The 24,316-nt window shown below is 40.7% G+C and overlaps 1 protein-coding gene across 1 annotated transcript; it reads left to right on the forward strand.

Annotated features, from left to right (window-relative positions):
- The first annotated feature begins 652 nt into the window (after window positions 1–652).
- On the forward strand, window positions 653–24,110 carry LOC146547427 (sodium/potassium-transporting ATPase subunit alpha-1). Its single transcript, XM_085263691.1, has 23 exons — window positions 653–812; window positions 1,116–1,226; window positions 4,576–4,635; window positions 5,826–5,927; window positions 6,066–6,167; window positions 6,257–6,370; window positions 6,847–6,981; window positions 7,412–7,529; window positions 7,627–7,895; window positions 7,988–8,296; window positions 9,113–9,247; window positions 9,895–10,087; window positions 10,189–10,364; window positions 10,450–10,586; window positions 11,170–11,320; window positions 11,405–11,573; window positions 11,662–11,816; window positions 11,919–12,042; window positions 19,983–20,128; window positions 20,222–20,352; window positions 20,580–20,681; window positions 21,748–21,839; window positions 23,908–24,110. Exons 1-23 carry the CDS (start codon window positions 801–803, stop codon window positions 23,934–23,936), a joined length of 3,072 nt encoding a protein of 1,023 aa, XP_085119817.1. The 5' UTR covers window positions 653–800; the 3' UTR covers window positions 23,937–24,110.
- Window positions 24,111–24,316: the final 206 nt, after the last annotated feature.

Genomic DNA, 24,316 nt, shown 5'->3' on the forward strand with positions numbered 1-24,316 from the left:
GATAGCTAAAAATTTTAATCTCAAAACACTTTCAAATTAGATTCTTTTTCAGAGGGGGAGGGGGGGCGTTGTTTTGAGCTTCAGGCTCAGTGGTTTACTCCCTATGCATTCCACATGCTATCGTAGTTTTGAGTAGCAGTTTTGTTCTCCCTCTATCTCCCGCGCCCTCGCAAGATAAAAGTCAGTCAGTTTTAGTCAGCTTCTCACTTTTTTTTCTTTTTTTGGTACTTTACTTTCAGTCTTTGTTATTCACGCTTTGGGCAATCAGTCACCTTCAAAGCTGTACTTTGACCTTTGGAGCTGTTGCTTTATCTCTGTGTCTCTCACTATCTTGCCTTTCACTGTGTGAGGTAAGCACACACAACCTGAGACAATGCCCTCGCACGAATAACACTGCAGATGAAATTAATCAAAAACAGAAGCCAAAAAACGGTTTTAGGACAGTTGGAAGGGAGAGGGAAGGAGAAGACCGGCTACAGTGGGAACAAAAATGAGAAGTTGAGTAAGATTTAGCCCACCCTTTCTCAGGCACGCCTCCTCCCAATGCAAGTAAACTTCCCCCAACTAAGCTACCTGTCCAGTTTTAGCTCCCTTCCCCCACCCAGCAAGCCCCTCCTCTTATTCCTCCAGGTATAAAGGTGTATTTCTGCAACCGCCTCTACCTTCTCTGCTCTGGGGAGAGTGGAAGACGACTGAAAAGAGGAAGAGAGTGAGCGTGAGAGAGAGAGGCAGAGGCGGAGTGGGAAGTTTCAGTTTTAAAAAGCAATTGGACTGACCACTCTCTGACTCGTGCTGCAGTCATGGGGCTTGGGGTAAGTGTTGGAACTCTGTCACAAGTTTGCTTAAGGTTGCTTAACTTTGCATGTGAGTGCCAGATTCTCCTGCATTGACTTAGACTACGTCTTTCTTTACAGCTTTAGGAAGTTTATGAACTCCAGAACTCAAAGATCTCACTTGTGTTAATAATAATTTACAGGAGTTTCACAATATGTTTGAACAGGACAGTTGACATAGCTTCCCGCTTCTTAAAATCGGAAGCTCCAGGGCTTTCTTCCCTCAGGCTTTTTCTGTTTTTTTGTCAGAGGCTAACTTTGTTTCCCTTTCCTTCACTGCAGAGAGGGAAAGATGAATACAAACTGGCGGCAACCTCGGAAGATGGGGGCAAGAAAGACAAGAAGGCCAAGGCCAAGAAGGATATGGACGATCTGAAAAAAGAAGTCGACCTTGTGAGTACAGAGTGCTTGAGCAAAGCCAGTCTGTAATTAGTTGCCACTTGAGGCCTCGATTGATGTGATTTAAGCATAAAATGGTGACACTAAAGCCTACAAATGACATCTAAACTAGTTAAAGTCAAGTCATTTTATAAAATTCACTCAGTTCATGTTAACACTCAGTCACTGCCAGCGATACAAACCTCTGCTTTGGCCTCATGGCTGGTCACATGAGACGTAGCTCTGTGCTTACACTGCTGCATGTACAGTCACACATTATTGGGACTGCTTGCATAGTGTAGCTCACAGCTATAATTAAATTGCAAGCCATGTCTATAAAGACTGATCTCAACCAAACACGTCAGTGCTGGGTGGGAGTGCCAGGATGTTTCAAATGCATAAACTTCCACAAACACTCAGCATTTATTTTATTGTTAGGCTTCAAAATTTCAACTCTTCCCACTGGACTCTGATGACGTAGAGACTGGTGGAGTTGTGAAGTTTCACACTTAAAAGTTTAGACAGGTTTTTAAACATCCTGGCGTAGACAGATGAGAGAGAGGGAGGGGGAAAAAAAGCAGAACACTGAGATGTTTTCCACTGGTGTCAGCTTTTTCTCAGTCACAGTCTGCAGCTTGCTTAGGTCATTTCCCAAGGTCAGCAAGGAACTTGGTGTGAGTTCACGACAAAGTCAACTGCAGAGCACCGATGACCAGTTAAAACGGTCGTTTTGGTATTTTAGAAGCCAGGGATGCTTTTATTAAAAGTTTCAAGTGTTTAGGTTTTTATCCGACACATGGAGGCATTCACCTCTCTTCTCACGTCTCCACTGGAGACAACTCAGCGCGACATTTATCTCAGACTCTTAATATTATGCATTTCAATTCCAGGCAAATTTTCCTTCCATTCGGATTAACATAGATTTGTTGGTTATCAGTCAAAAACAGAAGAAGCAGGTAAAACTAGTGCGTTTTTAAAACTAACACGTAAAGTCACTGGTTACTCGTTTATTTCTATATATGTACATATTCACGTATATTTAAGATGTATACTCTAGAAAATATTTTAGCCTTGTCCTTGTCCTTGACAAGGTCAGTTGACACATAGGCAAGTTTACCAACATCTCCAAACACCAGTCAAGTATTAGCGAGCGATCTGTGTTGAAATGTCACTTCTGTCATGAGGAACCATCAATTATTTGGCAGAATGGTGTTTTTTAAATGTTGCTGGTCAATGACTTTCACAAGGTCACAAAGAAAACATGTAGATAGATATTGTTAGGTAATATCAGATATCCAACATGGCTCCAAAGTAACTTGTTAAAAACAACATTTTTGACAGAACATGCTATTAGCGGTCTTTGGCACTTCTACAGTGATTTTGTCTTGACACAAGCGACAGTCCCTTCTTCCCAATGTCATCCTGCAGGTCACAGAATACTGAGGGTTATTAGGTAATAAAAGCCCCATCTTCCACACACATGAATGATTACTGTCCCGTGTACATCTTAACTACATCTCAAAGTCCTGCTGTCACTGAAGGACATCTCAATGCCATGGCAACCCTATCACCAAAGTGCCATGACCTCCCATGGCCTGCAATTAAAAGCAGGCATTGTCTTTCATGTGTCAGGCCACCATTGAATGTGCATTTCAAAATAAGATTTACTGTCAAAGGGCAGCTTGGATTGATAATCCCCAGATTTGAACTTTAGTTAAATATTAATAACGTATTGGATTAATGTATCAGCTCAGTAGTAAAACTGTAGGTGACTCTCTATGAAACCCATGGATTTGGCAATCTGTTAATGATTATTGCATCATCATACAATTAACCGAGGCATCAAAGTCCAGCTAAAGACAAAGGGAACAGGCCCACAATAACACAACGCAGCTAGTGATTTGATAAATTGTGACAAAGTCTAACAGAAAGTCCTAAATATAGATCTTACTGAGTTATAGAGTTTGTTTCTTCAGCAGTTTGTGGATGGCCAAGGTGTAGGTCTTTATAAGCCAGAATATGAAAGCTAGCCTGTAGCATGTAATATAAGCACAGTATCTGTGGCACATTTGGTATGGAACACTTTGCATGCTTATTGTAATGCAAAAAAGTGGCCATGCTGATTGAACCATGCGGTTACCCCCATTTTTTTCCCCATGTGACAGGAAAGCGTGCAGAGAAATGTCATCAAGCACAGTGAAGAAAGAGAAGTGGTTTAATTAACTTTTTTAATTAAAAACTTAACTAGTCAGATCAACTGCAATCTATTAAAGCAGAAAGCTGAGTGACAATCATTTACCTGCAACTACAACTCTGACACGCTTTTCACAGTGCAGGCAGTAAACGACTGGAGCTTTTACACTTTAAACAATCAAAGTGATCCTGTACTTTCGTATCACCAGCACATGCCCATGCCACAGTACACGTGCTATGATTTTTAGTCTGTTGGTAGGCGGTTGCTAGGCAACGTGATGATGTCACAACCCACGTAATACACCATCCAGGTTTTGTGGATACAAATCAGATGGCATTGTTTTAAAATTAAAGTGATAGCGATGCTGGAGCTGGTTTGCTGTAGGTGCATAAACGCCAAAAAAAAGAAAAAAAAGAAATGGGTCATCTTAGCCCATTGATAGGTGGTTGCTAGGCAACGTCACCTCATGATATGTGACACAGCAGTCCCAGAAGATTATCTGCCGCTATCTTTAAAACCATTAACATATAAATTTGTGGCTATAAAACAACATCCTTGCTTTATTTATGTAAATAATAATTTTTGTTTTTGTTCGTTTTTGTCTGGAAATGGAAATGGAAATTGCTTTAGTGCACTCTTGATCGCATGACTGTGTTGTCTCTCAGTTTCCAATCAATGAAAGGTGGGAGTTAGATATCACTGCAGCTCATCCGAATGACATGAGATAATCTCAATGTAGGCATCGATGAACACATGCGTCTCTGGTGGTTCATTTGCAGAGCTACTTTAGTTTCTGCCACTATCGCATTTGGAATTAACTGAATTATTGCTTGATTAAAACGTTTGGTGGCTTACAAACACTCATGGTTAAACACTACAAGAAATCATTATGAAAATCTTGCACCAAATTCACTTTGATGTCACTGATAATGACGTGAGTTAGCCTCTGAGTCAGATAGAGTTCTTGGGGAGCTTTGCTGAAATGTCAAACAAATGAGCACAAACTTTTGAGAGCAAACATCAGTCTATCAGTTGGGTGACATCGATTTACGGAGTGTTTGCTCGCAGCAAACTGATTGCTTGAGCCAATCCGAACGTCACTGAGCTCACGGCAGCCTTCATGTCTCACTTATGCAATGTCTCTCAGTCTCTTTCCTTCTCTCTCCATAGGATGATCACAAGTTAACCTTGGATGAACTTCACAGAAAATATGGAACTGACCTAACCAGGGTGAGCATTCCAGATGTGTGTATGTGTGTCTTTGTTTTTGTGAGTCTTTCAGCTGATAAAGACAGAGGTAAGGGAAGATTTCACAATCCAAGCTGAGGTCAAACAGCGGACTAAAGACGTGGACAAAGTTTCACTTTTTTCTTGTACTTATCCAGCAGTGTAGTGTTTATCCAAGAGCAAAGAAGTGGAGGCACAGATAGTCATGCAGCAAAGAAATTCATTTCTTGGTTTTTAGCCTAGTTTTACAGGTGTTGGCCTCATTCCTTCCTTCCTCCCAATGAAAAGCAGGTGAAAAGGGACTTTTCAAAACACTGGATAGAAATAAAAAGTGTCCCTGTTATTTAAAAGTACTGTAATGGTCTTGGCTATAAGTATGATTTGCAAGCAGGTCAAAGACTACTTTGTTAGAAAGTAGTCATGCTGTTGCATTGTTACAATGATGCTACATGTTCCCACAAACAAGAGAAGACACGAGAAATTTCTAGGAAGAGGAAAGAGAGTAGCTCTTTAAGGTATCAGTGCACGCCACACTGTACAAAGAAAGCAAAGCTAGCTCCTACACAATAGTTGTTCTTCATGTTTTCCTCATCAAGCTAAGGTTACATACACACAGAATCCAGTTGCACTAGCCAATACAATTCCACCACGGCCAAATGCCTGAGTGACGCTGGTTATCTCCTGAAATCTGATCTGTCTGAGTTTGCCCTAAAACAAAGGCTTCATTCACACCAGAACACCAGACTTATTGATCCTGCCAACAAGGAGAGAAAAAAAGCTCCTTGTTAATCTTGGTATTTGTTTAAAGAGACTTTCAGTCACACATGAAGTAATAGAAATACAACTTGATCATCTGGTATATTTCTCTGTCTTGGTTTTATTACTACTGGTATGTTGAGTTTTCATTTACTGCAAGTCACACATAAAACAGAGGAAGCTCTCATTTTAAGATTAGGGAGATAATTTTCTTCACGCGTTCGGGTTTTCTTTTGTTTTGCGTCAACCAGACCTTAATCCACCATGTCTTTGTGGAATAGAGTGAACCTGTTTACCAAATAAAACCGTTCTTGTTCTTGTCCTTTATTATGGTTCTCACCCAGTAAATGAAGATTTAGACAGATTTAGAGAACAGATGAATATTTTTTTATATTATAGTTTGCACAGCTTCTTCTTATCTTTGTTTTTCTTTTTAGGGTCTTTCCTCCTCCAGAGCAAAAGAGATCCTGGCCCGAGATGGCCCCAACGCCCTCACACCTCCCCCCACGACACCTGAATGGGTCAAGTTCTGCAAACAGGTAAGAGTCAAACATCCTCCCCTTGCAAACCATAAACCTGTTTTTGAATATTCAAATAGTAGAAATGCAAATTAAGTCTGTGTCACTGTAAACCAGTACAACCAGCAAAGCCTGATTGTTATTTCCTCTTGTTTCCAGCTGTTTGGTGGTTTCTCCATGCTGCTGTGGATTGGTGCCATCCTCTGCTTCTTGGCTTATGGTATCCAGGCTGCCTCAGAAGATGAACCTACAAATGATAACGTAATGATAGTTTCTTTATATAGATTGTGACATATTAATTAAAGAATTAATAGTTACAAAGGTTATGTCTCTCTTCTCTCTTCATGTAGTTGTACCTAGGTATTGTGCTTTCTGCTGTCGTCATCATCACCGGTTGCTTCTCCTACTACCAAGAGGCCAAGAGCTCCAAGATCATGGAGTCCTTCAAGAACTTGGTCCCACAGGTGAGACACAAAAAGAAAAGCTAATGTAACAGCCCATTTATACACACTGTTTTTGTCTTAAATTGCTTTGTAGCCTCCCAGTGGTAACACCCAACAGTACTAGTTGCACAACTCTAAGGAGTAGTGTTTCGTCATCGGTATTACAACAATGATGATACATTTTACCATCACTCATCTGAATCATCTGGGAATTAAAAACAAGAAATATTCATCATGTCTTTTTGACATGTTTTATAATGTAGTTATTGTTTTATAATGTTTAACTAAAGTCTTTGGCAACAAGCAACAGTACTAGTTGCACAACTCTAAGGAGTAGTGTTTCGTCATCGGTATTACAACAATGATGATACATTTTACCATCATTCATCTGAATCATCTGGGAATTAAAAACAAGAAATATTCATCATGTCTTTTTGACATGTTTTATAATGTAGTTATTGTTTTATAATGTTTAACTTAAGTCTTTGGTTTTATAGCAAGCCCTGGTTATCCGTGATGGAGAGAAGAAGAACATCAATGCTGAGGAGGTGGTGCTTGGAGATTTAGTGGAGGTGAAAGGAGGAGACAGGATCCCTGCTGATCTGAGAATTATCTCTGCTCATGGCTGCAAGGTCTGTATCAACTACTTGTGTTAATCCCAACAAATACTTTTGTAGAGCGTGGGTTTGATAGCTAATATATATTTTTAGACTGTTCAATTTACTTCGTTACACTCAAGCTGCCCTGTGATAATGTTTCTGATTCATGTGTTATGGTTTTTGAGTAACTGGGCGGAATGTTAGTCCACGAAAGCATTAAAGGCAAGCTCACATCATGATCTCAGCATCAGATGATTGCTTATCAGAAACCTTTCTATGTTTCCTAACGAGGAATCTTATCTAGACTGTGTTTGAGTTTCTTTACCCAACATACATTTGTTGCTCACCTGCAAGCTGTTTGGCAACCCACCTCCATCTCAGCTTCTCAATATATCCTTTTTCTGGCTTGATCAGCGTGATGTCTTTTGTCACTGATTCCTGCTTCTGTGCTTTCATTCCTCAGGTGGACAACTCCTCCCTGACTGGTGAATCAGAGCCCCAGACTCGTTCTCCAGACTTCTCCAATGAAAACCCACTGGAAACCAGGAATATTTCTTTCTTCTCCACCAACTGTATTGAAGGTACAGCATGGAGAATTAGTGGTTGACATAGAAATGTATATAGAGATCATGAATCATCACCAAGCTTTCATGGACTCAGTCTGACTTCTCTTTTCAGGCACAGCCAGAGGAATCGTCATCAACACTGGTGATAATACCGTCATGGGCCGCATCGCCACCCTGGCTTCCAGCCTAGAGGGCGGAAAAACTCCCATTGCCATTGAGATCGAGCATTTTATCCACATCATCACTGGAGTGGCCGTGTTCTTGGGTGTTTCTTTCTTCATCCTCTCTCTCATCCTTGGATATAACTGGCTGGAGGCTGTCATCTTCCTTATTGGTATCATTGTCGCCAACGTGCCAGAAGGTCTTTTGGCTACTGTCACTGTGAGTTTTGGTGTCTAATGGCATTCCTTTTAAATACCTTATATTTATTGATACAAAAAGACTGTGGTTCTTAAAACCTAAATTGTCTGTAGGTGTGTCTGACTCTGACTGCTAAGCGTATGGCCAAGAAGAACTGCCTGGTGAAGAACTTGGAAGCTGTCGAGACTCTGGGGTCCACCTCCACCATCTGTTCTGACAAGACCGGCACCCTGACCCAGAACAGAATGACTGTGGCCCACATGTGGTTTGACAACCAGATCCATGAGGCTGACACCACTGAGAACCAGAGTGGTACCTCTTTTGACAGGAGCTCTGCCACCTGGGCTAATCTGTCCAGAATCGCTGGACTCTGCAACCGTGCCGTTTTCCTGGCTGACCAGAGCAACGTTCCCATTCTGAAGGTGAGAAATCTTCATCTGTAAAACTACTCAGCTTCCTAAGCACTACCTGTTGTACTCTAGTTCATCCATCGTGACCATCACGAAAGACTCCAAATAATTCCCCACTGTAAGAACCTTTGTTTCAGTGGAGCAAATCCTCACAGCTCTGGTTGTAAACAAGCACAGAGCTTATTACCTCGTGGTGTATTGACCTAATTCCTTTAAATATTTTAAGGAATTTGATAGTATACCCAGTGAACATGGGATGCAGTGGCTATGTGTGAAGTGCTGCAGTGTTATGACTTGGCTTGGAACTTTTGGGATACAAGCAAATACAAATGCAGCCAATCAGCGCTAGAAGTCTTTAGAAAAGCACTCAAGATAATTAAAGGCTGTTTTAAATATACAGCTGGTTCTTTAGCGATGGCTGGCCAGAAAAAAACCATAAGTTAATATATGTAATGAATCCTGGCAAGTGTGCTACTAATGCTCATTATGGACGGAATCAAATGTAGGCAATGCATAGTCGGCGAATTATATTAGAGTTTATATAAGCTTATATAAGAGTGTAAGAGTAAATCAACATTTGATACAAGTGATATTGTACTGTGGAATTAAATTAAAACTGAATCCTAGTCCTCAAAATCATCTACCCAGTTTAGGGAGTGGTATTCATTAAGACCCAGGTGCTGTATATTTTATGTAATTCAACAACAAATTATCTATATATATAGTTCTGTATTTATCAGTCTACATTTGCAACATATTGTAATAGAGAAGGCATGGGATGTGATTGTTGATCCAATTTTAATGACAGTTTTTTTCTAAAATCCATAGAGAGATGTCGCTGGTGATGCCTCAGAAGCTGCCTTGCTGAAGTGTATTGAGTTGTGCTGTGGATCTGTCAGTGAAATGAGAGAAAAATACCCCAAAATTGCTGAGATCCCTTTCAATTCCACAAACAAATACCAGGTAAACCATTCAGATAGTGTGATAAAAGCTCAAAAATAAAAGAAAACTGATCCACAGATTGTTTAGCCACTCAAGTGTTGTTTTAAAGCATTGATTTGAGCATTAGGCTGTTTCCATCTTATTTCTTTTTTAACCTGAACAAGAAGGCTTGTGGCTCTGACTGTGAAACAAACAGCACAAATCACAGCCTGGCAATCCCCTAAATCCTACCCTGCTTTATCATATATTTTAGTTTAAATTACGCTGTGGTTTGCCAGTTGAGCATCTGCAAATTTAAAAGAGTTAGACAATAAACTAATCAGTAAAGTATTTACTCAGGTTTAATATCATACAGTCATCAATACAAACTGCTTTATCCAAACAGACCTTCTGGACATTAGAAGGCATGCAGGTTTTAGGCCATTCTGGAATGCCCTTTTTAATTAAATCTTTGATTATCTTGGTCTGTTATGTATAGTCTCGGTGTACAACATATTTAGTAGTAAATGCTGATTTGTGCCCCCTAGTGGTTGGATTAATCATAAGCTGTTTTTGGCTAAAGTTCTTATCAAAGCTGTCTAGAGTAAACCAGTTTTTTTTCATTACATAAACCACTGATAGTATAGATAAAACCTGAATTTAAATCCAGCCTTTCTGTTGTCCCAAAGCTCTCCATCCATAAAAACACCACTCCTGGGGAAACCAAGCATCTGTTGGTGATGAAAGGAGCTCCAGAGAGGATTTTGGACCGCTGTTCCTCCATTGTGCTTCAGGGCAAAGAGCAGGCTCTGGATGATGAGATGAAAGATGCTTTCCAGAATGCCTATGTTGAGTTGGGAGGTCTTGGAGAGAGAGTTTTGGGTACAGAGCATTCCTTCTATAGCTACATCCTTTATTAGGTAGTGGAAACAAGGCAAAGTTCTGCAAAGTCCTGACTAGCATTTTCTTTGTGTCTTATTCAGGTTTCTGCCACTGTCACCTGCCTGATGACCAGTTCCCAGAGGGATTTGCTTTTGATACTGATGAAGTGAACTTCCCCACTGAGAACCTGTGCTTCGTCGGACTCATGGCCATGATTGACCCTCCTCGTGCTGCTGTGCCTGATGCTGTTGGTAAATGCAGGAGTGCTGGAATCAAGGTATGATAACTTTTTGGATGACCAGATATTTGTTTTTTTTGTTTGTACAAAGTACTCCAATTTTTTCTCATCTCTTCTCTCTCAGGTCATCATGGTCACAGGTGACCATCCAATTACAGCCAAGGCTATTGCTAAAGGTGTGGGTATCATCTCCGAAGGCAATGAGACTGTTGAAGACATTGCTGCCCGCCTGAATGTTCCAGTTTCAGAGGTCAACCCTAGGTTAGTTCTCTTTCAAAGATTCACTGTGCTAGTATTTCTCAAGCGTAAGGAGCAGCTGGTAAAAATCGTTCTGTGGCCATTAGCTGGTGAATGGGCTGGTTCTTAAATAGTGCTTTTGTACTCTACCTTAGCACTTAAAGCACTTTCTTACTACAAGCTTCATTACCTCTTCAACACACAGTCACACAAGCACCCTTTTCTATGCCAAAAGTGTTTTTAACATTACCTCTACTCCATTTTAACCTTTCCATTTTAACTTTTAACCTTACATTTACTCTGGATTTATGGCAACTCGGGGTTCAGTAACTGGCCCAAAGATACTTGGATGCAAATGGAGGACTCCCAATTAGTAGACAACGTGCTCTACCTCCTCAGCCACAACCCCCTTAGAACAAAGCAGTTGCTGTAGGGTAGGTGTGGCTGAGGAGCTAGAACTCATTGTCTATAATTGGGAGTCCTAGTTCTTCCTAAGGGTGATGCTGTCTTTGTTTTGGTCAAATTGACTTTATTTTTTTGTTTTTTTTTCTTTCTAATCTCCTGATGATACCCTACTGTTGTACTAATGTTGTTGTAATTTCTTCAGGGATGCTAAGGCCTGTGTTGTCCATGGTGGTGAGCTTAAAGACATGACCTCAGAGGAGCTTGATGATTTGCTGAAGCACCACACTGAAATTGTATTTGCCAGGACCTCCCCTCAACAGAAACTGATCATTGTGGAAGGATGCCAGAGACAGGTGAGCATCGGGGGGGATTCTCACAGACACAGTTTGACAAATGTTTTGTTTGGAACTTGTAAAAACATGTTCTTCCTTGTCCAGGGAGCCATTGTGGCCGTGACAGGTGATGGTGTGAACGACTCTCCAGCTCTGAAGAAAGCTGACATCGGTGTTGCCATGGGCATCGCTGGATCTGATGTCTCCAAACAGGCTGCTGACATGATCCTGCTGGACGATAACTTTGCCTCCATTGTCACTGGAGTGGAAGAAGGTAAGATCTATATCAAGACCTACACCTGCAGAAATCTGGAAATACAAAATACAAAACATCACTGAATCTACTAAATTACTTTGTTCAGGCCGTCTGATCTTTGACAACTTGAAGAAGTCCATCGCCTACACTCTGACCAGTAACATCCCCGAGATCTCACCCTTCCTCCTCTTCATCATCGCCAACATCCCTCTGCCCCTGGGAACCGTCACCATCCTCTGTATTGATCTGGGAACTGACATGGTGAGCTGTTTGGCTCTTCATCCTGTTCTATAGAGAGATTCAACTGAACTCAAATATGGGTGGAAAGTTCATGTGTATATTTATTCACTTGTGGTTTTGCAGGTCCCTGCCATCTCCCTGGCTTATGAGAAAGCTGAGAGCGACATCATGAAGAGACAGCCCAGAAACCCCAAAACAGACAAGCTAGTGAATGAAAGGCTCATCAGTATAGCCTACGGACAAATTGGTAAGACATTATTTATATATAAATCTCAGTTTTTATAATCGATACATGACTTGTGACCAATGTTCCCTCTAAGCTGCGCGCGTGCTGGCACGGTCTGTGCACAGAAAATCTGCGTTGTGCACAGAAAAAAAATCTACCTGAATTGAAATTAAAATTAATACTTTAACAATTCTGTTTTGCAGTGTTAGTCAGTAAGTGACTGGCTGTTCCCGTATGGGATTAGAATGATGCCACCTTATCCCATAGTCCAGCCAATAATGCGATTCACATTCGTATATACGCAGCTAATCAGCGTCGCTGACAGGCTATGACAGCGTCCTTATGTGCCGACACCGGTGTTTTAGCTAGCAAAGCGGCGTGGCTGATGTGTAGTGAAGCCACGTTAATCACAACGTGTACGACCATTGGAGATGTGAGCAGGACAGACGGAGCAATTGACGGAAAAAGTGTGGACTTTATACCAGTTTTTAAATTGTGTTGTTGTGGGCCACGTAAAACCAGAGTTATGATAAAAATATATGCAATGTTTGGTTGCCTTCCTGAATACCATTGTTATTTATATTTACTGCGGGAAGAAACGGTAAAACCAGCGTTTTATACGGAACACGCTCGAAAGCACTCTCCGCCTGTGAGCAAAAACAAAATCAAAAAAAACCCCACCTTTTCCTATTGGTGGAAAAAAGTACCATGTCGACCAATCAAAAAATGATATGGCAACATGGCATTTAGTTGCTTAGGAAGGGGGAAGTTTTAGGACTGACAGTGGTGTTTTGAGATGTGAGAGATTTGCGATAGTTTTCAATAGTTTTGTTGTGTGTGTCAGAACAATGAGGCATCTGAATGTTACAGGTGTTACAGGAGTGATACATCTCCTGCTGTCAGGCCTGCAGGTATCAGGCTGTTGTTCTCCATTATCTCATAGTGGACAGAAATTTTTTTTTTGGAGTGGCACAAATAATTTGTGTGGCATCAAATTTGATGCAGAACACCTGATTGTTCTGTATATAGTTTGAAACGTTTATTTTAAAAAAACACCTTGGCTGCATTTTTAGGTAAACAGCTGCAAAAAACGTTTGCAAAACTCAGTTACTTTTTTGAAGAAGTAACTACATAATTAATTGCCCAGCATTGGTCATTATATACAGTACTGTATTTCCCAGACCACAGACTCATACTCATAATACAAGTCAGAGCTTTATAAAAAATAAAAAAAAGAAAAGAAAGAAAGAAAGTTGTGTTTTCAAACTTTGAGTTCAAGTTATTTTTACTTCCAATAGTGTTAACATACTACACAGGTCATGAACAAGTTTTTTTTTTTTTAATTTTCATTGTAAGTGGGCTAAAGCAGTTAATTAAAAGTAGTCTAACATAAATGTAAATGCTGTAATTTTATTATTTTGGTGTTTAATATATTTATTATTTTTCACAATGAAATACAAAAACATAAAGCATCAAATAAAAGTAAAAGAGGGGAGAAAAATTAAAATAAAAACCCACCCTGACAAACAACACCCCTCAAGTAATCAAAAGTTTAAAAGGAAAAACTTTCAATCAGTGCGAAATAACACCAGCCAAGGTATACAGAATAAGAAGGAAGAAAAAATAAGCAAACAAATATAATTAAAAATAAATAAATAAAGGTCACTCCTGAACCTGTGTTGATGGTTGGTCAAAAAATATCAAAAAGGGTTTCCAGACTTTATTAAATTTCTTTACTGATCCTCTCAAAACGAACCTAATTTTCTCTAATTTAAGATGAAATAATACATCCTTAACCCAATACGAAACCATGGGCAGGGCTGCGTCCTTCCACTTCAAAAGTATTAGACATCTTGCCAATAGTGTAGAGAAGGCAATAAGTCTTTGACCCCCTGCCGGTAGTGCCAGACCATCGGAATTGACCCCAAATAAAAATAAAAGTGGATTGAGTGACACTCTCATTCCAAATATGCCTCACAGACATCCGTCCAGAACTTTTGTATTTTGGGACAGGACCAAAACATATGGATCAAGGTGGCCTCTGCCAATTTACATCTTTCGCACGTTGGGTCAATCTGAGGATACATCTTTGCCAATTTTGATTTGCTGAGATGTACCCTATGCACTATTTTAAACTGCAGAAGGCAATGTCTTGCACACATGGAGGATGAGTGAATATTACTTAAAACATTGCCCCAGTCTGCTTCAGCAACACAGATTTTAAGATCCTCTTCCCAGGATCGCTTAATTGCAGACATAGAGGAAGAACCCAGGCGCAAAATCAGAACAAGTATTGATGATATGGCCTTTTTCTTAACCGGGTTGAAACACATAATGTCATCCATTACATCATTAGGGTGTTTATTTGGGAACCCTGGGATAGAGCCTGAAAGAAAGTGTCGTATTTGTAGATACCTAAAAAAATGAGAGGGGGGTAAGTTGTATTTATTAGTCAGCTGTTCAAATGAGGCAAACGTGCCGTCAATTAATAGTTCTTTTAAAGATCTCAGCCCTCACCTCTGCCAGCCCTGAAATGTGGCATCAGACATTGAAGGGGAAAAAACATAGTTGGAAGCTACTGGGCTGCCTAAGCACATCTTCAGAAGATTAAAATGTTTTCTAAACTGAAAGCAAATTTGGATAGTATTATTAACTACAGGATTCTCAATTGTCAGGCTTTTGGGTAACGGGATAGATGCACCTACGATAGACAATAGCAAAAAAGAACCAGAAGAGAGCTTCTCCATTTCTACCCATACGGGTCCGCTGCAATCGTGCTGTAGTGCTGATAGCTCAGTTCCGTATCGCGAAATGCCTTGAATAGCATGATTACTTCTTATAGCTATTGCCAATGGCTCAATAGCTAATACGAAAAGGAGGGGGCTAAGGGGGCAGCCCTGACAGGTTCCACGATGTAAGCGGAACGGTTTAGAATAACGGTTATTAGTGAGTACCATAGCTGAAGGACAGGCATAGAGTAATTTCACCCAGGATAAAAAGGAACTTCCAAACCCAAATCTTTGCAAGGCCTCGAATAGATATTCCCATTCTACTCTATCGAAAGCCTTCTCCGCATCCATGGAGGCATTTAGAAGCAGCTTGACTGGGGGTGTACATTATATTAAGTAGTCGACGAATACTAAAAAAGGAGTGACTGTTTTTAATAAAACCAGTCTGAGCTGAAGAGATTATGTTGGGTAAAACTTTTTCCAATCGGTTGGCCAAAATCTTTGCTAGTATTTTATAGTCTGAATTCAGGAGTGAAATCGGCCTGTAGGATCCACATTCCAAAGGGTTTTTATCTTTTTTGGGAAGTAATGTTATACAAGCTTGATTTAGGCTATCAGGCAAAACACCTTTGGCAAGAGAGTCAGTATATAATGTAGCTAACCAGAGGTGTGGACTCGAGTCACATGACTTGGACTCGAGTCAGACTCGAGTCATTAATTTTATGACTTTAGACTTGACTTGAAAAAATGTTCTAAGACTTGTGACTTGACTTGGACTTTTACACCAATGACTTGGGACTTGAATTGGACTTGAACCGGTTTACTTGAAAAGACTTGATATTTTACCCCAAATATAAAATTTAACATGCATATTATATAGAGATTGAAAATGTGACGTCATTCACGGGTAGAACCGCAAAGGATTCTGGGAACTCGTGGCAAGCGGTACTAGCGCACGCAGGCTTTCAATTAAAATCAGTTATACAGCGATAAAAAGAAACACAAAAATGTCAAGAAGCCGTTGTATTATTAACTGCAATAGCCGGTCGCATGACAGCCACGGGAAGCCGACGGGTAAAGAGATCGGTTGTTATCGGATTACGTCGTTGAAGAGAAATTGTTCTAGCCATGTTTCCGAAGTAACAAAGACGGCCTGGATTGCAGCCATTCAAAGATCAAATATAACGTCCCAGAACCCTCCAGCTCACAGGTTAGTCTGCTCCAAGTATTTACACGAAGGTCAGTGTTTTTTAGTAGTTAATACGTCATTTTCATAACATAATTAGTGATATAGGTTACAAGCAAGTCTGGCGCTGAACAGAAATTGTCGCGCTATGCTCCTTTATTTATTGTGCATAAATAGTGAATTGTCCTGACACAATATTGCGTTTCGCTTCTGTTATTATGGTACATTGACAAAAACATATACTTTTATTCACAGGATAAAACAGGTTTTTTGTATCACTAATTGCCCAGTACGATTACAGCATACAATATTGTTGTCACTGCTACATTTCTGTGATGGGTACCAGAAATTATTTCCACTACTAATTAATTACCCTTGAGCTCAAAGGTCCTATTAATAAACGGTTAAGGAATGTGTATTTATGACGACAATTTGTGAGACTGGTAAACTTATGATACGTACGATGGTCTTTCGTTCTACACGGTGCATTTCAAGGTCCTGCACCCATCCGTCGGTAAACTGTACCTGGGCTTGTTGCAGTGACCTGAAGTTACTAAACTTCATGAGTGTATGCACTCATTCCAAGAACCGTATGATTATAAATATGCATATAAATATGCTACAATGAGATAGCTGACTTCATCTAACTAGCAAATGTTGTCCAGGCTACGTTGGTGATACAGTTTTTTTTAATGTGTATGATATTTTTGTCATGCGATTTTAAAGCCGGCCCTGCAAGCGCATCCAAGAATAACATGCAGCTTATCTCAGAACTGTCGGTGAAAATTATTCTTGGAGCTAGGTTTAATTGAGCTGCATTTTAAAGAGGTGCAATTTCACAATTTGTGTATATTTTCTAAGTTCACTATTTTGTCATGTGTTGAGAAAAACACAGATTTTAAAATTACATGGTCTAATATTTACATTTAGCATATAACTGCAACATTATTTTTTCGTTTTTTTTTTTTAAAGACTCGAAAGGACTTGAAATTCAAAGTTTCAGACTTGTGACTTGACTCGGACTTTTACACCAGTGACTTGAGACTCGACTCTGACTTGCCTGACATTACTTGAGACTTGACTTGAGACTTGAGGATAAAGACTTGAGACTTACTTGAGACTTGCAAAACAATGACTTGGTCCCACCTCTGTAGCTAACACAGGGGCTAGTTTTCCAGCAAAGACGGCATAAAATTCGTTCAGTAAACCATCAGGGCCTGGTGATCGGCAAAACTGTAATGATTTTATTGCCGTTATGATCTCCTGCTGCTGCAGAGGTGCATCTAGGGTGGAAACCTCGTCTGGGGACAATGTTGGAATCTTTAGGTCTCTAAAAAAGTCAGAGAGAAGGTTAGAATCATTGGTATTATCGGAGCTATACAACTTATAATCCTGTTGATCTGTAACAGTTCCACCATCTCGGGTTGCGACCCCATTAATAGTTTGCCTGGCTCTTGCACATTTCAACTGTCTTGCTAGAATCTCTCCCGCCTAATCTCCGTGCTCATAGGTATCACTGCGGTTCTTTAACAATAAATATTCTATAGAGTTTTAAGATGGGTTTCTTGGATAAAGGCTATATCAGTACCCATATTTTTCAAGTGAGTGAGAACCTTCTTTCTTTTAATAGGATGGTTCAGGCCTTTAACATTCCAGGTCACTAAGTCAATAGGGGTAACCATTGAAAATATATCAAAAATTTTAGCTCATTCTTGCTCAGACAAGAAACATAAAACACTTGGAACCCTCCCAGAAACCCCCTGAACCCCCAGGTGACGCTAGATGTCAGAACAAACAGCACACCTATCCAATCTAACTGAAAAACTTCCATAACTATCCTACCTAAAGCTCCTTAATCCCGCATAGTGGAAAGGTTGGAATAAGACTCACCAGGTGTACACCGGTGAAGTCCACCATTCAAAGTATGTGTAAAATAATTGCACTGTCACGCCAAAAAATAATAAAGAAAAAGAAATGAAGTCAAATGTCTGAAAATCAACAAAGGATGCATGACAATGCCGTAACAGTCGTCCGAAGTAGTCCCGTGTTCCACGCGCCTCAAAACAGTTCAGTCTTCCATGGAGTCTTGCACAAACCTTTCGGCCTCAGCCACAGAGCCAAATATGAGGCGTACACCATCTGTTTTAACAATGCGTAGTCGTGCCGGGTATAGCAGTGATGGTTTCAGGCCCATCTTGTACAAGCTTGACATCACTGACCTGTATTCTCTCCGCTGGCTCACCACCTCAGGGCTGTAGTCTTCATAGACTCGGAATGGTTTATCCATATACTTCAGGTTGTTCCTCCTAGCCTGTCGTATTAGCAGCTCCTTGTTTTGGTAGCGGTGAAAACAGACAATGACGGGCCGCGGTCTGCCTCCAGGGGTCGGTTTGGGGGCCGAAATACGGTGTGCACAATCCAGTTCGGGGGGAGAGGGGAAAATGTCTCTCCCAAAAACGTCTTGCAACAACTGTGAGAAAAACTTAGAGGGTTGTGGACCCTCAATCCCTTCCTCCAGGCCGATAAGGCGGGCATTGCAGCGTCTGTTTCTCGACTCAATGTCCGATAGCTTAGCCTTCAGCTTTTCATTAGCGACCCGTAGTGTCTCACAGGTATCCTCCACTTTAGCAAGGCGCTGGTCGAGCGGTTCAGCGCTTTCCCCCAAAGATTCTAGGCACTCACCATGGTTGTCCGATGCCTTCTGTAGTCCATCCAGCTTTTTACTCAAGTCATCAAAAGCTGACTTTTAGTTTCGCCAGTAAAGCTGAATGGTGCTCCGCTAGCAGTGCTGTTATGTCGGCTTTGCTAACATTCGCAGGAACGCTAGCAACCACGCATTCGGTTGTTTTACCATTCGACTTTGCAGGTTTAGGCGACATGACAGGGCATCAAATGTTCCAACGGCTTCACCAAATCACCAAGATATTTGCCTCAAAAGATAAGTTAGGTGGGCTCGCTCAAATAACTAAAAGTTGCGGGAGCTAAGGGAAAGCGTGACTACCCCATGCTTGTCTATAATTTGATTATTTTAATAAACCATGTAACTTGGATGGATTCGATGCTGGCGTGACCACAGTGGACATGTCTGCTGTTGCTCACAGTGGTCCAAAGGACCGCTCAGGGAGTTTGTGTCGCTCAGACACATGCTCCTCCTACCAACTCAAAACAAAACAAAACACAAACTGAAGTGTATGCTCTCTACTGCCCCCTGGTGGACAGTCTGCATACTGTACTTTGAATCCCATATCCAAAATGGCTGCCTTGTTTTGGCGAGTTGCGCTTTGCTGGGGAAATCTTTGCTTTTACAATACATTTCTGGTGTGAATATCATTGCTTTGTTTCAGATGGTTTTGATGTTTTTATACCTGACTTCATGGTAAAGTCTGCATCAAATACAACACAATGGGTTTCCAAAGTCAGTTTTTTTTGTCCCCCATATCTCTCCTTTTTTCACCTTATGAAGCAATCTATATGATGCTTATTACAGTGACAAAGTCAATATTTCCATTAATTAACTACACTTATTAAAGCTTGAAATGTCTCTGTGCGGCGCCAAAATCACATTGGATTTTAAATCAACTGATCAAGATGAGATTGTAGCACAGACTTCCAGCTTTAATTCAGCACATTTTTAGAGACTAAATCCATTTAAAGTCGTGTTTTTAAAAATCCTCAAAAAGAAGAAAATCAAATTAAAGGATATCTTCACAATTTCAAACATATAGTTTTATACTGTTAAAAACTCATCTTTTTAAACTTGCTTTTGGTTGATTTTTGTTTCTATGTTTTCAGTTCTCTGTGAAGCACTTTGTGTTTTTATCTTGGAAGGTGCTATACAAATAAAATGTTACTTGATTTACTTACTTTTATGTCTCTCCAGAGGCTTAGCTTTGCAGGGAATGCCACTTACATGTTATATTTGGTTGTCTTATCTCCATCTTGATTACCAGAGACAAGTATGAAAGTTGTTAATGAAAGCTAGAGAAACTGTAACTCTGCTTCTGATTTGCATTTCCTGAGGTTTCCTGTTGTTTTTCTCCTGTTAGGTATGATGCAGGCCACAGCTGGCTTCTTCACATATTTTGTCATCCTGGCTGAAAATGGTTTCCTCCCCATGGACCTGATAGGACTCAGAGTGCTGTGGGATGATAAATATGTAAATGACCTGGAAGACAGCTATGGGCAGCAGTGGGTCAGTCACACTTATGCTTAAATTTAATTGGCGTTTCAGTCTAGGAAAAGGAAAACATTCTAATCTTTTCCTTTTTATTTTATTCTGTTCCAGACATATGAGCGCAGAAAGATTGTAGAGTACAGCTGCCACACAGCCTTCTTCGCCAGTATTGTGATCGTGCAGTGGGCCGATCTGATCATCTGTAAGACCAGGAGGAACTCCATTGTGCAGCAAGGAATGACGTATGTACACATAGAGATGCTTGAGATCTTCAAATGACAACTGGGTCTTTATATTTGAGTAATTGTAAATAAAATCAAAGACATTACTGATGAGATGGCTTCAAGCCACAATGACAGTTTGGTACTGTGTTGCATGCTTTCCTATGACAAGAACATCAATATGTCAGGTAATTTTAAGAGTAGGAGCTTTTGTTGTATTGACCCATACCTTTTTTTCACCCCCACAGGAACCGCATCCTCATCTTTGGGCTCTTTGAGGAGACGGCTCTGGCTGCCTTCCTTTCATACTGCCCAGGCATGGACGTTGCCCTCAGAATGTACCCTATGAAGTGAGTCAAGTACACAAACAGAACCATCCTGTGACTCATGACTTTAAAATTAGCTTCCAAGATAATTTCGTAGGCTCCAATAATCATGCAGAACGTTTCATTTTCCTTTTTCACTGTTGGCTTTTGTTGATATCCCACTTTGCGTGTCTGTTCAGTTTATTTGAGGACCTCGCTGAGCACAAGGCAACTTTTGTTAAAGTGTGAAAAGCCTTCTTTTGGCAAATTTGCAGACATCCCTGGTTGCTGGATCCTTCCGGAGGTTTCTCGTACATCACTCAGTGCAGACAGCCCTTTGAGAGCTTCATGTTTTCAGTTTGGTGATGCTTTAGCTTTATCATCTCGTTGAAAATAAGATGGCTATTATCTAGTGTCACTGGTAATTTCCACTTCAGAGGCAGAGCGAAGCACAAGAGATGCTATACTAATGAGTTTCTTTGCCCAAAAGAGAAAAATAGAAAGCACTGAGGCTCATTAGCTCAAGAGTTCACACGTTACTTTCCTTTGTCACCTTTATTCATCGGTTTCCCATGGATCTGTCTCTCCTTTCTCACCTTCTTCATTCACCTGTTTTGTGTCCCAGACTCTAGCTTCTGTTTTGTTCTTTCTAAGTTATTTCTCTCTTTACCTCTGTAAATATCTTATGCAGATTAAAGGTGCTGAGCATATGTGTCTGACACTATGCCCTTCTGGGGTATTTTATTGGGTAAAGACAGGGGTGTAGGCCCCTGCTCTAGTTCTAAGACACTTATAGAATCACACAAACCCCCTCTAGAAGTTTTGTGGATTTGTTTTCAGGGCTTTGCATTAGTGGGCTTTTAGCAGCCTCGTTAGCGTTGCCAGAGAGCACTATCAAAGAGATGAACAGGATATGTCCTCAACCCAGCTGTCAGATTTCTCTGCATCATTTTGTTTCAACGGCTTCTGAATTCATTTAATAGCCGGTTCTCCACAGCCTAATGCTCACCCCAAAAGCTTTTCTGTTCAAAAGAGAAGAGTGTGCTTGTGTTGGGGTTTTTTGTCACATTCCCATTAATAATTCAACCTGTCTGTCCATCCTTACCTTTAGGCCATTGTGGTGGTTCTGTGCCTTCCCCTACTCCCTCCTCATCTTTGTTTATGATGAAGCCAGAAGATATATCCTCAGACGCAACCCAGGAGGTAAGAGCTTCACTAACTCTTGACATATATAACTATCTGAGGCCCCTAGGACACATTTTTGCCTGTATTCTCAGTATTGTAATCTGAATGTAGTGGGGCACAGAGGGATTTTTTACTTGACTTGAAGTCAGATGCAGAAAAATGTGCTGCGTTGCTTAAAATATGTGCTCTCTGCACATTTGGAAAGAAGAGGATCATATTTTTGCATATTTGGGAGGTGATTTTCTCAAAAGTTCGCCCCACACATTGCAGTAATCTCAATGCATGAAAAGCGCTGAAGGCAGAGGAAAAATGTGTCCCTTTAACGTAATTAAACCGCATTAAAAAAAACCCCATCTGAATGGGAGACCTTCTTTTTAGCTATTTTTTGACAAACACACGGGATTGAAAACACGACTGCAAAGTAGTGAAATATTGATGGCTTTAAAAGGTGTTGAAACTTCTAAAAAAACCCACAAAAACAAACAAACTCCCTCCAGTGGCTGATGTCAGCCTCATTGATTCATTGAGGCTGACATCACAGAGCAAAGGCAGCCGCAGCTTTGTGAAGGTGCCCACTGTACTGTGTGAAAATGAGACACAGGTGTGTGTGTGTGTGTGTGCGCACACGCGCGCTCAGCAAAAGTGGCGTATGCCTCTTGCGAGTCTATTTTTCGTGGATACTCGTGCCCAGTATTGCTGCCACAACTGCGTCCCTACACTGACCAGTGAGCTGAGGCAGATGGCAGAGCCCGGTGGGATTTGAACCCCCAACCGTGGTGTAGTTAATGCATCATTCCACCCACAAAGCTGAACAGAACCTGTACGAAGGGCTGGCTCTGAAGCAGCTGTGTGAGAGTGCGTGTGCGCTACATCTGAGCCCCACGGCACAGATCAGTGAACATCCCACTGCCCATCCATGGTGAATAATGTGTTACATTCAGACAGGAAAAAACACAAGTTGAGCTGACATGGTTTCTAGCAACTTTGGCCCCCTTTTCTTTCTTTTTTTTTTGAAAGCGCTAGCAAATAAATACTTTTTCCACTCCATAAATAGCCCAAAGTGAACTGCCCTTAGATAATTTTTTAACTTTTTTAAAACTATTTTTTAACTCACAGTTTCTCCCAAAAGTGAAACCCAACATGCTAAATGGTATAATTCAAGCATTTAGAGCAGGGATGTCAAGCTCATTTTACATCGAGGGCCACATACAGCCCACTTTGATCTTAACTGGGCCCTTTCTGTCGTTGTAAGTTTAAGTTTAATCCATCTCTATATTTTTCTATAATATAAGAAAATTAAGTGAAATAATAACCAAAACAGAGGCATTTCTATAATAGATGGTCATCTATGACATGATTTTATTATTTAATATATCACTGTAGGATGATTAGTATGCATGGGGTGGTCTTTATCAGTAGGTAAAACTGAAAGATTTATGAAAATACAGTTAAAAATCCAAGATTTATGCCCTCCTTCACATTGTCCAAAGATGTCCAGCGGGCCAGATTGGAGTCTTTTGCAGTCCTGGCGCCTTATGTTTGACACCAAATACCAAATTGGTGTCAAAATTGGGGAATTTTGGTATTAGGACCACTCTCGCCATTCATTTTTACTGGATTTTATGTCCAGCTAATGATATAAAACCCAAACATCTAGCTTTTGAGCTACAGGGTCATTTTATGTGATTCTTTTAGTCATTTCATCCCAGGGTGATTATTCATGGCCTCACTGATGGTGTAACCTCATAAGCAACCATGAAACAAAAATGACACAGCCTCTCCCGTCCCTTCAGGGTGCATCTCCTAATGGCCGCATTTCCCCTAAATTTAGCATGCAGTCTCTCGCACACGGCCCAAGCCCAGTCAAGTCTTATTTCTTCGAATCACTGTCAGCCAGCATGAGGGGTGAAATCTTTCTGAGCACGAGGTTTGAGGCCAAAGCCGTTTTAGATGTGGCTGTCGTGTTGTATTCCATCTTTTTTTTCTCTGTAAAAGACAATGAGACAAATTTGAGCCCTAAACTGTGAGAAAGATTAAAAAAACAAAAAAAAAACCCCTCCCTAATTGTGTCTCCTTTGCTTTCTAGGTTGGGTGGAGAAAGAAACATACTACTGATCCAACGCCACACAGACACGGAGGGAGCGTGTGCTTCATTACTATTTAATGCCATGTTACATATTTGTTTGAGTTATTAGACCCCCCCATTAATAACACCACAAAGCATGGATAGATTAAGATTATATTGATGTGTGTTTCTTTCCCAATAAAACATTCCCACTGTTCACTGAGGCTGCTTGCATGATTGCTTGTCTCTCTGATGCCTTTGGACTGGAAACCGTGTTTCAGGAACTTGATTCAGGATGTTCCGAGGTTCAGCAGATACATACCTGTGAGTCAGGCGCAATGACCCGTGCAGTGGGATTATCCACCTCAACAGTCTTCACTGCAGGAATTGAATATGAAGAGCTTAATGGGGAACAAGCAAGATGTCTCAG

The sequence above is a fragment of the Mchenga conophoros genome, linkage group LG23, assembly GCF_057382185.1.
Source record: "Mchenga conophoros isolate Kocher_MC1m ecotype Shallow Benthic linkage group LG23, M_conophoros_male_GT1.1, whole genome shotgun sequence".
NCBI lineage: Eukaryota > Metazoa > Chordata > Actinopteri > Cichliformes > Cichlidae > Mchenga > Mchenga conophoros.

Excerpts from the sequence above, each read along its gene's own strand:
- LOC146547427 (XM_085263691.1), top strand. Across the intron at positions 5,928-6,065 it reads GGGTCAAGTTCTGCAAACAG|CTGTTTGGTGGTTTCTCCAT; the intron begins GTAAGAGTCAAA and ends TCTTGTTTCCAG. Across the intron at positions 20,129-20,221 it reads ACAGCTATGGGCAGCAGTGG|ACATATGAGCGCAGAAAGAT; the intron begins GTCAGTCACACT and ends ATTCTGTTCCAG.